This window comes from Xenopus tropicalis, chromosome 4 (assembly GCF_000004195.4).
Source record: "Xenopus tropicalis strain Nigerian chromosome 4, UCB_Xtro_10.0, whole genome shotgun sequence".
In the NCBI taxonomy this organism is placed as follows: Eukaryota; Metazoa; Chordata; class Amphibia; order Anura; family Pipidae; genus Xenopus; species Xenopus tropicalis.
In genome coordinates this window covers 19161617-19179395 of record NC_030680.2, presented here as the reverse complement: position 1 = coordinate 19179395, position 17779 = coordinate 19161617, and the positions used below count along the sequence as shown (strand labels likewise).

Below are 17779 nucleotides of genomic sequence, written 5' to 3'. Positions count from 1 at the left end.
AGGCTATTATCCCACTGCTACTATAGGCACAATCTCTCCCTACTATACCTGCTATCCCACAGCCCCAGTCCCTTTTCAGAGGCTATTATCCCACTGGTACTATAGGCACCATCTCTCCCTACTGTACCTGCTATCCCACAGCCCCAGTCCCTTCCCAGAGGCTATTATCCCACTGCTACTATAGGCACAATCTCTCCCTACTATACCTGCTATCCCACAGCCCCAGTCCCTTTTCAGAGGCTATTATCCCACTGGTACTATAGGCACCATCTCTCCCTACTGTACCTGCTATCCCACAGCCCCAGTCCCTTCCCAGAGGCTATTATCCCACTGCTACTATAGGCACAATCTCTCCCTACTATACCTGCTATCCCACAGCCCCAGTCCCTTTTCAGAGGCTATTATCCCACTGGTACTATAGGCACGATCTCTCCCTACTATACCTGCTATCCCACAGCCCCAGTCCCTTCCCAGAGGCTATTATCCCACTTCTACTATAGGCACCATCTCTCCCTACTATACCTGCTATCCCACAGCCACAGTCCCTTCCCAGAGGCTATTATCCCCACTGCTACTATAGGCACCATCTCTCCCTACTATACCTGCTATCCCACAGCCACAGTCCCTTCACAGAGGCTATTATCCCCCCACTGCTACTATAGGCACCATCTCTTCCTACTATACTTGCTATCCCACAGCCACAGTCCCTTCCCAGAGGCTATTATCCCCACTGCTACTATAGGCACCATTTCTCCCTACTATACCTGCTATCCCACAGCCACAGTGTATCTCGGGACTATTATCCCACTGCTACTATAGGCACAATTTCATACTAATTATACTACCTGTATCACAGTCCTTTCCTATATGCTATTATTTACGCTGCTGCTATAGATGCACAGTTAAGATATGAATTTGTCGTTCATTATTAAGCTGCCCCACACTTTCCCTGCCTTTAGCTGTTACTCTGTAGGACTTTATTATATATATATATATATATATATATATATATACACATATATACACACAGTAATTGGAAATAAAAAATGAAAAATCTAGTTTAGCCCTGTTACAAGTCTCTGCTAGAGCTGATGGGAGAATAAAGCTCTTAGCCACGGAAAGTAACACTTAAGAATGAATATTTCATTACACTGACAAATCGTACACTGCAGCTGAAAGCTCCTAAGAGGAGTCGATGCCACAACTGACCTACAAGTTTAATAGCTCTCGTCAGGAAGGCGAGGGCCGTTTCGCTGTAGCCCAGCCGCTGCATGCAAAGTCCTGGGAGATTACAATCAGGAAACCAAATGGCAAGTGTGGATACCTGGGATGGAGCCTTCTGGAAAGGCGTGAGATGGGCTCACTGTTACGCCAGAATTCTTATGAAAACAGTGGGGGAAGGAGGCTAGACCTCCTGTTCTGGGAGATTCTGGTAAACAGCCAATATCCTAGTGATCAGTAAGAATCGTCAACGTTCCTCGAAGCATTCATATCAGCGTACAAACACATATGCTGCATATCTGTGTTTTCATTTGTGTCGGTGCCTAATGGAAACTCCCTCCATTGGCACCTGATATTCCTTTGTTCTGGGCTGTAAGTGTGGGAGAACATTGAACTGCGTTCATCAAAAATGTCCCAACATTCTTAGAAAGATCTTGTTCAGAAGAGCCGTATAGACAGTCCTTGGCTTTTTGCTATAGTTTATGTTCCTTATTATAAATGTATCTTATTTTGGTTATTTCATTTGGTTGCCCAAACATGCACCGTAGAAATAAGGCTTACAAGGAACTGAAATGGTTTTTAAAAAATGAATAAAGCTGGCGTCATTATGTTCTCGTCTCGGCTTTCTCCCTATTTTAGGCTTGGCTAAGTAGGGAAACATTATGCCTCTGAGTATGTTAGATCTCTCATCAGGGGGGTACTGCTTTTAGGGACCCCATGTCAGAGGGTACCCTAAAGGTGGTCATACCCAGAAAGATCCATTTATTTGGCAAGGTCACCAAAAGAACTGATCTATCCCTGGTATTCCCATCTTGAGGCCAAACCATCAAATTGTATTGACAGGATGTAGGCCATTGTGATGAGGGCCACATCAACAAGCCAATGCTCTCCTTGCTCTGATGGCATTTTTAAACATGCCAAAACGATTTTTCAGCCAGATATCGGTTGGGTAGGCCCATCTGTGCCCCCCCAACTTGGTCCAGCAGCAGCTTTTTTCAGCCTGTATATAACCACCTTTAGAGATATAGAAATTGTTATTCATGGGTCACAAAGAAGGTGGAATTTGTTGAAGCTTAGGGGGTTCATAGGCAAGTTTTGGGATAAATCCGGAATTGGTCATTTACATTCGTCCATTTTTTTCCATTCTGCTTTTTGGCCTAGGTACCTAGGTGAACAACGGACTAATAATTGAGACCCCCTTGGGGGAGAAGGGGCTTTGCTAGTAATATGGGGACCCACGATTCTGATCATAGGAACAAAAAGCCATTCTGGCTCCTAAACATGGTATATACTTTCAATTGTGTAAAAAAATGAAGGTGTTTTAAAGTAATTAAAATATAATGTACAGTTGCCCTGCGCTGGTAAAACTGGTAAGTTTGCAGTAGAAGCGCTACTATAGTTTATATAAATGAGCTGCTGTGTTAACACGGGAGCAGCAATTGAAGCTGGGAAAAAGGAGAAAAGGCACAGGCACATAGCAGATAACAGATAAGCTTTGTAGAATATAATGGGGTTTTATATGTTATCTGCTAAGTAACCTGTGCCTTTTCTCCTGTAAATGGCTGCCCCTGTGGCTACACAGAAGCTTTATTATATAAACTATAGTAGTCTTTCTAAGGAAAACACACCAGTTGTACCAGTACAGGGCAGCATTACATTATATAGTAATTACTTTTATACACTTTCATTTTTTGGTGTTACTGTCACTTTAATATTGGCCCGCCCAACTTTCTTTTTAACACCTTGGCCTTGGATTGTAGTTTCTCCCATAACTTTTCTATGGAAATGAAGAGTAAATGAAAGACTATAATTGACATGAAGAACGTTAAATTCTATATATATAAATGTTATATAATATATATATATATATTTTTTTTTTATTTCTGCTGTTAATATGGATTTACATAAAACAAATAATTTCTCCTTCTTGTAGAAGAAGAGAAGAACTTTAACCCAGTTATATGATTTGTGTGCCAGTCTCACAATACACAATTAAACACGACACATTATTTTATAATGTGCCCATGTTCGGTAACAGACAAAAAGAAGAAAAAAAACCATACATAATTTAAGAATCACTTTAATAATTAACTGAAATACTACGTCATATAATGCAGTGGAATCAGGTGGGGCCCTGACCAGCAGAGGGCTTACACATTTTCCCATTAGATTTCACCTGCTTGAACTCGATTTTTTTTCCCAGCCAGTCTCCCATCTGGCCCCCGGTTTGCCAGCTTTGCTCCTCATGACAAGCTATAATTTTGCACTCAATATGGGATTAGCCTAAGCTGATTTTAAACTTTAGTATCTTTAACCTGCCACTTTATTGGAGACATCAGCTGGGAGCTCAGTTTGATATTTGGCTAATAGTAATTACTTGTGCTACAAGGGGAACTTCTTCCAAAAACATTCAAGCGAAAGAAGCAATTTGTCTCTATAAACTTTTATCTTATGTAAGTCTATCCAATTTCATGTAATTTAAAGAAAAAATACGTTCTCATTTTTTAGCTGTAAATAAGGCAGGACATTAATTAGGATGAAAATTTTGAATTTTTTAAAGATTACATTTGCAGGAAAACTGTAGCTTAGGGATGTGTTACTTGCACTCTTATAAGTCGGTCACTGGTCACTTAAGGATCTCGCAGAACAATGAATTGCTTTTTTTAAGTAAGTGAAGGCTACAAAGGAGATGTTCTTGCCTAATGACATTGCTTTCTCCTAAAGCCAAAGGAATAAAGGCCTGTTGGATCACCATCTGGGAAGAGAATTGCTGATTGCTTCCCATTGTTGAGAAGTGGGACTTGCAGGAGCAACCATTAAAAACTAGAAATGTCTATGCCGTACAGCGCAAGTATTAAGGGACCCCAGTCACCATGTCTTGAGGAAGATGATCCTGGGGGTTCAGAAACAACAACCACTATAGGCATATAGGCACTCGGGAATCTCCACTTATTCAAAGTTACATTAAAACATCTCCATAAACCCTACGCGTTTCATGCCCAGAAAAAGACACCCATGCTCTAAATACTCTTGGGCCCCAAGCATATTTGTGAGCCATAGAAAGTGATCAGTCATGGTTATATCAGTTGGATAGCCATGATTTTATGGGCCGTTAACCAAAGTGGTGGTCATTTATTAAGTGGTAAGTGCAGGGCAGGGTGCATGATGGTGTTGACCTAAGAAGCAGAGTGTAAAAACCATGTTTTTTGTACATTGAGTCTTGCCCTCCCTTTTAAAGGATGTTCTAAATCAGAGCACAGGGAGCTGCATTTGTCTATGAATACATCATTACTGGCGTTCAGCAGCACTGTATTCATAAGGAGCAGGCAGCAGAAGCATGTATGCTTCTCCCTATTAGTGATGTGTGGGTTGACCTGCAACCCACAGGACCTACAGATTTTTCCTTGGGTCAGATGGGTAAAGGGTTAAAATTTTGGTGACTATTACGGGTTCGGGTTGGGCGTGGGTCCGATTGGTGCACTCTTCCTCTGCTCCAAAAGTTTCCCTGTCTTGGAACCTAAAGGTGCCCGATGCCGCCAAGCGAGCGGATCTTCACCCTATATCCCCACCTACGGGTGGGCGATATCGGGTAACAACTAACTTTAAAAAAAAATAATCCGATCGTTTGGCCCTGGGGCCAAACAATCGGATTACATTTGTGGTTATGGGGCAGTCGGTTCGGGGACTGCATCCTCGAGCCGATGCGGTCCCCGATCCGACTGGATTTTCTAACCTGGCCGATCGAGATCTGGCCAATTTCAGGCCAGATATCGGTCGGCCAGGCCGCTCTGTTCTGCCCATACACGGGCCGATTAGCTGCCGAATCGGTCCAAGGGACCAATATCGGCAGCTATAGTCGGCCCGTGTATGGGGACCTTTAGGTGCTCACAGGAGTAGCATACAGAGCGGTAAGATATGGGTACAGGTTGGGTGCGGGTCCTACAATGGCAATATTTTTCGGGTTAGGGCCACGTGCAGATTAAGGATTTGCGGGTTACATTAGGTTAATTATGCAGTTTATTATAACAATTGTTTTACCCCCCAACTATGTTGATCTATAATTCCTGGTTAATTGACTCCAAATAAAAGTGACCATAATGTGTATGAGATTGGGACCACTGGGGCAGGGGGTGATGTGAATGATGTACGATCTCCCTTAATGTAGGTGTGCTTGAATCCCTGGCTGACATATGTACACCCACTCGGTGCAATACTCATGTTGATGGCTTTCCAGCATCTGCATTAAAGGATCCATCAATAGGAGGAAGCTGGACAAGGGGATCCAAACAAAATAACTGCTGACATAAAAAGCTCCTGCCGATTGCCGATCTGCATTGTGTGGGCTGAATGGGGCCCGATACAGCTGTTCTGCAAATACCGGCTTTCATGTCAATGTTTTCTAAACCTGAACAGTTTAGAACTCTGTTACACTGTACAGGGCAATTGTTATTTAATTCAATTAGCTCTCATGATGTTTTTTGTGCTGTTGGTTTCACCAGCACCGTTCTTGTTTCAAGGGCAACTTGGAGAAGCGTATGGGCATCAGCCTTCTGAGATATTGACTTGAGAACATGGTGTGCTCCAGTTTCTCAGTAAGAATCACCACCTGCCACCTACCAATGATAGGCCAGCTGTTATGGGCCAGCAGGACGGATATGTCAGGCAAGAGATAGACACCCACACGTCACTGTTGCAGGCTTCTTCCTTGACATCTTGAGGAGTTTAATTTCCAGGTTGGCAGGCCCAGACTGGCAATCTGTGGGTTCAGGCAAATGCCAGAGGGGCTGCTGTAAGGTGCCACAGACAGTCACTATTTATTGGGCTGGGGGGGGCTGTTTGGGCCTCTGTGTACCTGAAATGCCAGTGTCTGTTTTGAACCCCAGTTCAGACCTACAGCATGGCCATGCCTGCCGTCTACTGGTAATAAACATTTTTGGGTCTGAATATTTGTATTTCCAGAATATATATATATATACAGGTAGGGGATCCCTTATCCGGAAACCCGTTATCCAGAAAGCTCCGAATTACGGAAAGCCCGTCTCCCATACACTCCATTTTAATCAAATAATTTAGAATTTTAAAACTGATTTTTTTTTTTCTCTGTAATAATAAAACAGAATCTTGTAATTGATCCAAACTAAGATATAAACAATCCTTATTGGATGCAAAACAATCCTATTGAGTTTAATTAATGTTTTATTAATTTTTTAGTAGACTTAAGGTATGGAGATCCAAATTACGGAAAGACCCCTTATCCGGAATATCCTTGGTCCCGAGCATTCTGGATAATGGGTCCTATACCTGTATTAGTTATTCAACGGATCAAGGATTTTGTTTTGGATTTGGCCATCATCTTACCACGTTTTGCAGGAGTCAACATTCTTTTAAGTTGCTTTTAAGTGACTATTTTTTTTTTAATTTGAGTTTTATGCACTTTATAAATCTCGGAAATGCAGGTTTTGGAAACTCGAATTATCTATCTATCAACAATCTATCTAATCTACCATCTATCATTCACATCTATCTATCTATCTATCCATCTATCTATCTAATCTATCTGTCATCTATATATCTATGTATCTATTAACTATCTAATTTATCATCTATCTATCTACCTACTGTATCTATCATCTATCTATCTATCTATCTATCTATCTATCTATCTATTATCTATCTATCTACTGTATCTATCTATCTATATATCATCTATCTATATCTATCTATCATCTATCTAATCTATCTATCTATCTATCTATTAACTATCTATCTAATTTATCATCTATCTATCTACCTACCGTATCTATCATCTATCTATCTATTATCTATCTATCTATCTATCTATATATCATCTATCTATCTATCAATGATCTAGCTATTATCTGTCTATCTATCTATCAACTATCTATTATCTGTCTATCTATCTGTCATCTATATATCTATGTATCTATTAACTATCTATCTAATTTATCATCTATCTACCTACCGTATCTATCATCTATCTATCTATTATCTATCTATCTACTGTATCTATCTATCTATCTATGTATTTATCTATCTATATTTATGTTTCCAACACATTGATCAGACCTGAGTATATGCAGGAGAATTTCAGTAGTCATATGAAACATCTTTATCTCTTTATCAAGCTTTAGAGACTTAGAACCAAGTGGACTTTTGTTTTACTTCCTTTTTAGTATTGTTCTTTCATTCCTTATTTTTTTTTATACTGTTTTGTTGAGCTATTCCTAGCATTTGAGGAATTATCTCTTCCCTGCTGTATTGTTGCCCTTGTATAAAGAACTAAAATGGCTGAACTAAGAGAGAGGGGCAGATATCTGCCCACACACCTCTGGAATGTATTTACATCTGAAATGCGCATTCCGGTGGCCAACTTTCCCTTTCAATACATGGTCAAAGGGAGCAGCTGAAGGGCTGAAGTGCGGCATTTATTCACAAAGACAGTAAAAGAAAAAGGGAGGTGTGACAAACTCCTACACACACTGACCTCAAAGGCCTGATGTCCTAAAGGAACATGTCACGGGGGAGCAACCGCTGGTGACAGGTCAGAGCAGAAGAGAGAAACAGAGTAGGCCATATACCCTAGTTATTCCCATTAACGGTATAACACATTTTCTTTGAAATCAGTAATTATGGGGAGCTAATATGAAAGGAGCAAGAGTGAACTAGACAATTAGTTTCACTTATCCTTTCCCACTCAAATACAGTAGCTTTTGTTAAGGCCTGCATAAGGTTCCTCTGGGTCCACCTCTCCATCTCTATCCATAGGGACTGATGGGAGTGATATATAATCTTAGTAAATCACTGTGGAATATGTTGGCAGTAGATAAATAAAGAATAAGAATAACATTTTGGGTAGATCCTCTTCAAAATTTGCAGTTATTTCACTTTTTGTTCAGCAGATCTCCTGTTTGGAGTTTCAGCAGCTATGTAGTTGCTAGGGTCCAAATGACCTTAGCGACCAGGAAGCAGTTTAAATGAGAGGATGGTAAATGAATATGAAAGGACCTGAATAGAAAACAAATTTTAAAAATAAGAATAAAACTGTAGCCTCAAAGAGTAATAGTTCTTTGGTTGCTGGGGCCGGTGTCCCCCAATTTGAAAGCGCCAAAGAGTTAGAAGAAAAAGGCAAATAGATCATAAACTATAAGAAATAAATAATGACGACCAACTGAAAAGTTGCTTAGAATAGGCAATTCTATAACATACAAAAAGTTAAAATCTCATAAGGTTGTGCTGTGACGTTTGGGCCAGGCTATATAGGATGTTTTTGCATTGGAGTTTCCCAAGTGAAATATTACATAGTTACGTAGGGTTAATAAAAGATCTCACTGCCCTCAATGTGGGGAACCCCCTACGCTGCTTCAAATGGAAGCTCCGGTCCTCTAATCTAAAGGGGTGACCTCTGGTGCACTGATCTTTTTAATGGGGAAAAAAGAACACCCCCCATCTGCCTATAATCCCCTCTAATGTAATCATGTCCCCTCGCAAGCGCCTCTTTTCCAGAGAAAACAACCCCAACCCTGACAGTCTCACCTCATAGTTTAACCCTTCCATCCCCTTTACCAGTTTAGTTGCAGTCTCTGCACTCTCTCCAGCTCATTCATATCCTTCTTAAGGACTGGAGCCCAAAACTGCCCCTCATACTCACGGTGAGGCCTTACCAGGGACCTATAAAGGGGCAAAATGATGTTTTGCCCTTTTTTATACAAGACAGCACTTTATTTGCTCATTTCCCCATCAGTGAATTGTTATAAAATACTTTTTTATAGGCAATTAATAAAAATAAATGTATAATTCATCATAAAGAAACTGCTAAATTATTCATTTTGAACTGCAAGCATACATCAGGGAGAGGAAAGTCAATTGAACAGTAAGTGTCTCCTTCTTTCACGCTAATGCACCAGTCAAAATATAGAATTATAACATCTGGGGTGGGCTTGCTGTTTAATGCTTTGGCTCTTCTTGGAGACACAAAAAATAAAAAAAAAGACCAACTAAGAGAAAACAAAATGTTATGTAGTAACATGGGCAATAAGTCTATTAATCTACATGTATCCAAGAAGGTGTGTGCCGCCATTATTCTATCTGCACTAGTAAAAGGTATTGCAATATGTTTGGATCGTAACCAATCAGATGTTTGCTAAAGCTACCTGCTGGTTGGTTGCTATACCATATTGGACAAGCACAAAATTTGACCCAACTTATCACAATCACTGTTATTTTTCTAATGATCTATCCATCCATCTACCATCATCTATCTATGCTCCTGTTTCAGTTTATCAATCAATTTACAAGTCTCTACAATCGCATTTTCTTACTATCATTCCTATGACTTAGTTACCCAACTGTAATCCATCCAAAAATGTTACTGCCATTTAGCTCGTGTGCTAATCCTCATTTCAACTCGGCTGCACAAACCGGGACGTAAATCGCCCTGTTCTTCTCCATCAGAACCCATAAACTCCTCTTTGAAGTCTCTGTTTAGTTGCCGTTTATGTAACGCTCAAGATCTGCTACTCTTCTCCTCTATTTTTTTTTAACCTTATAACCTTTATAAATGTTTCACTCAGAATGTGAGCAACATTATATCTTATTGGATGTTAGGACTCAGCGGGTGCACTGAGCTCTAACACTTAACCAAATAATTATGGCATGAAAATTAATGAGCGTTAAGTACAATTGAATGCATTGCAAGTTAATGGGAGACTAATTTAGGAAAAGCTCTTGTTTTTCTCAATTCTTGATATGTCTGTATATGTAACCAAGTGGTAAGAAGCCCTTCCTGACAGTCAGAAACATTTAAGTGACAGTCAGGAAAATTGTAATCAATTGAGACATTTATCAAACTTGGTATCTATGTCAATTTATGAGAATGTGTTTGACACTTATTTATGAGAATGTGTTTCATGAGGAACTGAAGCCCCATACACTATTTCCTGCTGATTATCCTTACTAGGGATGCCCCAAATCCATCATTTTTGATCCAAATAAAAACCGAATCCTCCATCTCCAAAGATTCAGCCGAATACCAGACTAAATCCAAAACCCTACTGAAAAAAATTCTTCGTCTAAAAGTAAAAAATTGTAAAGTTTAGTTGTCCAGAAATATGAAGTTACATAATTCCGAGAATTTGGCTTCAGTTTAGCTGGTCACATGGAGGCCCATTCATCAACATTCACATTTTCGTGGTTTTCGAGGTTTTTGAAACCACGACTAAACTCCTTTTTACGAATGTCGGTCATTTATCAAAAGATCCAAATTGAAAAAGCACGGACGAAAAAAAAGATGTGTAAAACACACTATAACCACTTTTTCATATTGTCACACAAATGCCAGCATCAAAAAACCCAAAAACCTCTAAAACAACCTCGTGTCCTTCTTGACATTGACTTCTACATGATCTCGACAGGTTTTAGGTGGCATATTTTTCATTTTTTATGTTAATTCATGAAAAAAAAATTTCTTCTGCAACAAACTCGTATTTTGGTGCAAAAAAATATCAATTACATGAATGCTTGAGTTGCCCTCAACATTGACTTCTATAGATTTTTTTAAAGGTTTCGGGATGCGAAGATTCTCATTTAATAAATCTTGGAAATTTGAGTTTAATTGCCATGATACAGATCATCCTTTCCAAAGTTTGCTTTTAATTATTCTGGAATGTGGATTAATCTTAATACACGAATGATCTAATCTGATGAGAATACGTACATTGCATGTTCTAGCAAAATCTGATTGGATTACTAGCTAATATATTATGTTGGTGCAACATATCACTGAGGCATCTTTTCCCCCCGTTCCTTTGGCAGTTCTCAGATCTGAGCATGAATCATCTGATCCCCAACCAGTGGCTCGGGGGCATCATGTTGCTCATCTACCCCTTGGATGTTGCATAAAATCCAGGTGTACTGCCAAACAGAGCCTCCAGGTGTACTGCCAAACAGAGCCAATTACAGTCCTATTTTGGCACCCCAGGAACTTTTTTGATGCTTGTGTTGCTCCCCAAGTCTTTTTACATTTGAATGTGGCTTATGGGTAAAAAAAAGTTTGGGATCCCTGATCTAGACTATCACTCCACACACCACATAGCTCTCTATGCTGGTGTGGTAGAAAAAACTAAACCCTAGTATAATGACCCTCTTTTATAAGTGTATAGTGAATGGCACAAGCACCCACCTCTATTACGCTAACTTCTTCCCCATCCTGGAGCAGGAGCTTCCGAGTTATATATCAAGAATGTATCGGGCAACTTAAGGTTGACATGGACAGGGGACATGATTACTCTGTACAAGTACATTAGAGGGGATTATAGGCAGTTGGGGGATGTTCTTTTTTCCCATAAAAACAATCAGCGCACCAGAGGTCACCCCTTTAGATTAGAGGAACAGAGCTTCCATTTGAAGCAGCGTAGGTGGTTTTTCACGGTGAGGGCAGTGAGGCTGTGGAATGCCCTTCCTAGAGATGTGGTAATGGCAGATTCTGTTAATGCCTTTAAGAGGGGCCTGGATGAGTTTTTGAACAAGCAGAATATCCAAGGCTATTGTGATACTAATATCTACAGTTAGTATTACTGGTTGTATATATATAGTTTATGTATGTGAGTGTATAGATTGGTTAGTATAGGTTGTGTGCTGGGTTTACTCGGATGGGTTGAACTTGATGGACAATGGTCTTTTTTCAACCCTATGTAACTATGTAACTATGTTCTTAGATCACACTATGAATTTATAAATGCTTACATCTAGTGATGGGTGAAATAATTCAGCAGGCATGGATTCGTGGCGATTTTGCGCCTTTCGCCTGCGTAAAAAAAATGTCGCCCGTGTGGAAAATAAATTGTCTCGCACATTAAAAACGTTTCTTGGCGCGCAACATTTTCGCAGTTTTACAAATTTTTCGCTGTTTCCCAAATCTTTTAAAATATTCAAAAATTTTTGGGCGAAACGGCACAGATTCCCTCATCACTACTTACATCTAGTCATTAGTGATGAGCGAATCTGTCCCACTTGGCCGAAAAAATTCCAAATCTTTCAAAGATTTGCAAAACACTGAAAATGTTGTGAGTAAAAAAAAAAAATCCTCCAATGGCGAACACGGAAATTTGCCACTAATCCATGCCTGCCGAGTTATTTCACCCATCACTACCAGTCATCTCTGCTTAGATTTATTTTCATATATAAATTGCATTGACTATCATCCACCTGAATTCTTTCTGTAGGTTGTTTTATGAGGGCATTGAATAGACAGTCCTACATAAGGGTGGTTCTTGGGATGTTGCCACTTAATGACCTTTGAAAGGGGCAGAGTTTGGTCAGCAGGTTTGTTTTTTATGGGCTTGTTTCTTGAGGAAGCCGTCCTGAAACCTTGCACCAAAACAAGAAGGCCCTGTTCCAACACTTCTTCCATAGCGAAAGTTGCCCTATGGATTATTATTATTGCCTATTCTTAGTGTAGTTATACGTCATTTCAGACTACAAGGCTGTAGGTGTCATTCCATGACTACCAGGAAATAGACTTGTCCATGCAAGCGAGATAATATGTTGTTAGTATGTTCCATGCAGTTTCATGGATTCCTATAATATTACATAGGATTCTTCCATTTGTCCCCCGGAGATCATGAGCAGCACATATAATTGGATTTATTTCTGGCAATTTCAGCATTCATTGATAAGACACAGATTCATTCCACAAACACTAATTAGGGCCTCCCTAAATGTGTATTTTGTTTGCTTGTTTTACAGAATGAAGCAATTACGACGCGTGTGAGAAACTTGTCAGATACGGTGGTCGGCCTTGAATCATTTATCGGCTCGGAAATGGAAGCCAATCCGTTATACAAAGACTATCATGGTGAGTTCAAATGTTTCTAGGCCATAAATATAATCCATGTCCTTTCATTGAATGTTAGTAAAGCTTACTTAGTTACCTTTCCTTCTCCTTTAAAGTGTTTTTACTTTTTTGTGGCACTGAAGATGATGTTTATAGGGATTTGCTCTTTCTGAAATAAAGAAATCAACAACAGTATCCATGGGTCAAAAGATGTAGTTAGACAAAGTGCTGGTGAGGCTTTACTGGTCTTAAATATTTAATTTCTTCTGAGTTTTTATGTGTTTGGGTTCTATCTGGAATCATTAAAGAATGGGGTACAGCCTGATAAACTGTAGTCTGTGGTGCCAGTGGGGGCGCTGTGTGTGAGCTAACCCAGTTGAGTCAGTTTGGCAAGCAAATAAGCCCTCAACCCAACGGCATCATATGGAACCATCCAACTAGAGGCCAGAAGAACATCTCTGTTCTTCTTTATTATTTCAGTTTCCTCTGGCCCTCGACCATGTGTTTTTTTGGTGCAAAATAGCTGATCTACTCGCTCTTATCGACCAGAATCATGTTTAATTATTAATTAAGTGACAAGGCTAAAAACAGTGTAAACCAATCTGAAATAACCTTAAAAAATACAGAATATTTGAAAGTTATATTTTTATTTTTAAAGTGTGTTTATTGGTCTAATGCAGTGAGATACTCTAAACTAGACCCTTTACCCAAAATATTTATTGTTAAATTGTGTAGAGAGAGAACCGTTGCTATAATAAACCTTTTACAAATTTCCCCGCCGCTAGTCCTTAGAAATTTTTTTTTTTCTTTATGCAGTAAAGTGCATTAAAGTACCAAAGGATAACAGAGAATTTCCTTGCATGTTGTCAAGTCGCATTACAGAGGCAAAGCTCAAACAGATGTACATCTCAATAGGCAGGCTCTGGGGAATTTATATTCAGAGAAGGTTTGCCAGTCATCTGACCAGTGAGCTGAAATTGTCAAGAAATCAATAGTTTTGAACTGGGAGGCTGTGTATTTGGAGGCCAAGAGAAACATTTAATATAGCTGCTAGATTTAATTATTTATTGGCTCAAAAAAAAATCATTTTCCTTCTAAGTTCAGCTGATGAGTATTGGAGACAGTTGGGAGTATTGGTGTTGAGTATGTGGCTTCTAAACCTCCTCACAGCAACGCCTCGTACAATCAGTCTTGGGAGCTAAGCGACTACCAGTACTGGCCTACATTTTTAATAAGGAATCATTTTTATTTTGTTTCTGAGCTTTTATTTAGGATTGCATGATTTTGTATAGAACAAATATTATTTAGGTTTTTTTTGGAGCTCATTTCAAGGGATAATTGAGCAAATTCCTTTTTTAAGTGATTTCTCTGATTTGCTATGCACAACTGATAAGTGATCAGTTTTCTTTTGCCAATACTTTTAATGCATGTAGTAGTGAGTTTCTGTTAATAGCAATATGCTATTAAGTGCTGGCCCCCCCTCCAAGGAAGGACCGAAGATTCCAGATGGGTGGCGAGGGAGACATGTAAGTCTATCCAAAGGCAATCAGTAAGGACAGGGCTACTAAGGTGTCTGCTTTTGCTCCCCTTAGTGCTCTTGCTTTTGCCCCACCCCCGTGGTCATAGATCCCTAGGGTAAAGACACACTGAGCTACTAGTAGCAGCAACTTTTTCATGGCTACTAAATTCCAGAAACTCCCCTACCATAGACAATACTGAGATTTGCCTCTGCTAAAACACATGTAGAGACAATTATCAGTAAATGATCAGCATTGTCTATTTTAGTAGCCACGACAAGTAGCTGCTGCAAGTAGCTCTGTGTGTCTTCAACCCTAATGTTTTATTATATCAACTAACACTGCTACAAGATAAGTGGGTCATATTCAAATAAAGTACTGCAAAAGGGCGCTGTAATCCGAAAACTGGAAAAAGCTGAAAAGATTTGACCAAATGCTGAACAATTGCAAAAGGAAAGAACAAATGCCAGGGAAGAATAAACATTTTTTGATTGTCCCCCATCACCTGCTTATAGTCATACAACAATATATCCATTTGGTAAATGTCTTATTTGTGGAAAACATTTACTAAGGGAAATAATGGGCCATGCCATAAATAGGAATGATGACGTGTTTAGATGGGAAAGTGGCTCAGTTGGCATGACACATGCTGGGTATATTGGTATTTTATCTGCATTTTGGGTGCCAGTTATTCAACATTCCACAAGTTTTTAGGCCCAATCATAATAAAATAATGATTTTATACAGATGTGTCTATATAGCCTTTGAGGAGGCAAAATAAATCACCTAGAGGATTACATCTGGCCTGTGGGCATATAACCTGTGGGATATTAAATGCCTACTGCGCTAGGAGACTTGTTGTTTCCTAATGTTCTGTGGGTGATTACGACTCATTCTAAATCTCAGTCTAATACCTAACAAACGTAACGCCATTGCATAAAATTAGGATTAGTCAAACTTGGGGACAGTTGCTAAGTATGACACTACAGTAATCTAATTAGACACACATATCCTCTTCTACAAGATGTTGGGTGCCCCCAGGAGCCAGAGGCTTCCTTGGTAACCTTTCATACCGTTAGATTTTACTTATTGTTTTGGGGTGAATTATTCCCTATATATAGTCCTGCAGTGCATAGTCATACAATGGTTTATAATCCAACTTGGTATTGTCCAACGTTTCTATACCATGAACATAATATCTAGTACAGGTATGGGACCTGTTATCCAGAATGCTTGGAACCCAGGGCTTTTTGGATAATGGATCTTTCTGTAATTGGGATCTTAATACCTTAAGATAATTTAAACATTAATTAAACCCTATAATAATTAATTAAATCTTAGTTGGGATCAAATACAAGGTACTGTTTTATTATTACAGAGAAAAAGGGAATCATTTAACCATTAAATAAACCCAATAGGGCTGTTCTGCCCCCAATAAGGGGTAATTATATCTTAGTTGGGATCAAGTACAGGTACTGTTTTATTATTACAGAGAAAAAGGGAATCATTTAACCATTAAATAAACCCAATAGGGCTGTTCTGCCCCCAATAAGGGGTAATTATATCTTAGTTGGGATCAAGTACAGGTACTGTTTTATTATTACAGAGAAAAGGGAATCATTTAACCATTAAATAAACCCAATAGGGCTGTTCTGCCCCCAATAAGGGGTAATTATATCTTAGTTGGGATCAAGTACAGGCACTGTTTTATTATTACAGAGAAAAGGGAATCATTTAACCATTAAATAAACCCAATAGGGCTGTTCTGCCCCAATAAGGGGTAATTATATCTTAGTTGGGATCAAGTACAGGTACTGTTTTATTATTACAGAGAAAAGGGAATCATTTAACCATTAAATAAACCCAATAGGGCTGTTCTGCCCCCAATAAGGGGTAATTATATCTTAGTTGGGATCAAGTACAGGTACTGTTTTATTATTACAGAGAAAAGGGAATCATTTAACCATTAAATAAACCCAATAGGGCTGTTCTGCCCCCAATAAGGGGTAATTATATCTTAGTTGGGATCAAGTACAGGTACTGTTTTATTATTACAGAGAAAAGGGAATCATTTAACCATTAAATAAACCCAATAGGGCTGTTCTGCCCCCAATAAGGGGTAATTATATCTTAGTTGGGATCAAGTACAGGTACTGTTTTATTATTACAAAGAAAAGGTTTTTAAAAATATTAATTATTTGATTAAAATGGCGTCTATGGCAGATGGCCTTCCGTAATTTGGAACTTTCTGGATAACGGGGCTCCAGATAAGGTTTCCGATACCTGTGTTTTAAATGTCTAATTTAATTGTATCTAGTGTCTCATTGCTTATAGGTGAGCACAAGTTACAAATATCTGGTAGAATATTGCACCATTTTTTTAATGTTCTTTTATTTATATATATATATATATATATATATATATATATATATAACAAACTCAACAGTAGAAAGCACTCACAGCTACAGCATCAATCAGGTCAGTTATTTATTTCAGCATACCATCTACGCGTTTCGATCACCACAGGATCGTCATCAGGAAGTGAAGTGTCAGGTTAAAAACCCGCAGTATCCAATCAGTGTTTATACAACATTAACCCATTCAATAACATGTGCAAAGTGTAATCAAATACCAGGCACTTAAAAAATCCCCATATGATCAAAAATAAAATAATTATCAAACATCTAGACTCATGATAATACATAAACTAGGACATATCCCATATATATCAATGTAGTAAGCCACATGGCAAAGCTCATAGTGAAATATAATTTTAAAGCACATATAAGTCAATCTATTCTATTCTATATATATAGAAATAATCATCCGTGGCCGGCACACCCTTCAATACTTTATTAAAAATTTATTGAAAACATATTGTTTTAAACAATATGTTTTCAATAAATTTTTGATAAAGTATTGAAGGGTGTGCCGGCCACGGATGATTATTTCTGTGTACTTAAATTTTGGCTGTGCACCCCGCAGAATATTGAGCCTTGGAGTGCTGACACTATTTGGATTGATATATATATATATTTTTATTTATTTATTTATTTATTTATTTATTTATTTTAAAGGTGTCTGGTGATTTTTTAAAAATAAAAGCATATCTAATGTAAAAAACTAAAACTTGTACAATTAATCTACAGGATATCCTGCATTTTATAACCTAAACGATTCATTAGTCAGT

The 17779-nt window shown here is 38.7% G+C and overlaps 1 protein-coding gene across 2 annotated transcripts in view; it reads left to right on the top strand.

The window, feature by feature from the left end:
- The window catches only part of elp4 (elongator acetyltransferase complex subunit 4), a 171887-nt gene that overhangs the window by 90699 nt on the left and 63409 nt on the right, over positions 1-17779 (top strand). For both annotated transcript variants that reach the window (XM_002938709.5, XM_031900519.1), the window contains exon 8: positions 12985-13093. In XM_002938709.5, coding sequence (XP_002938755.1) covers positions 12985-13093 — 109 coding nt within the window. The remainder of the gene's footprint in view (positions 1-12984; positions 13094-17779) is intronic.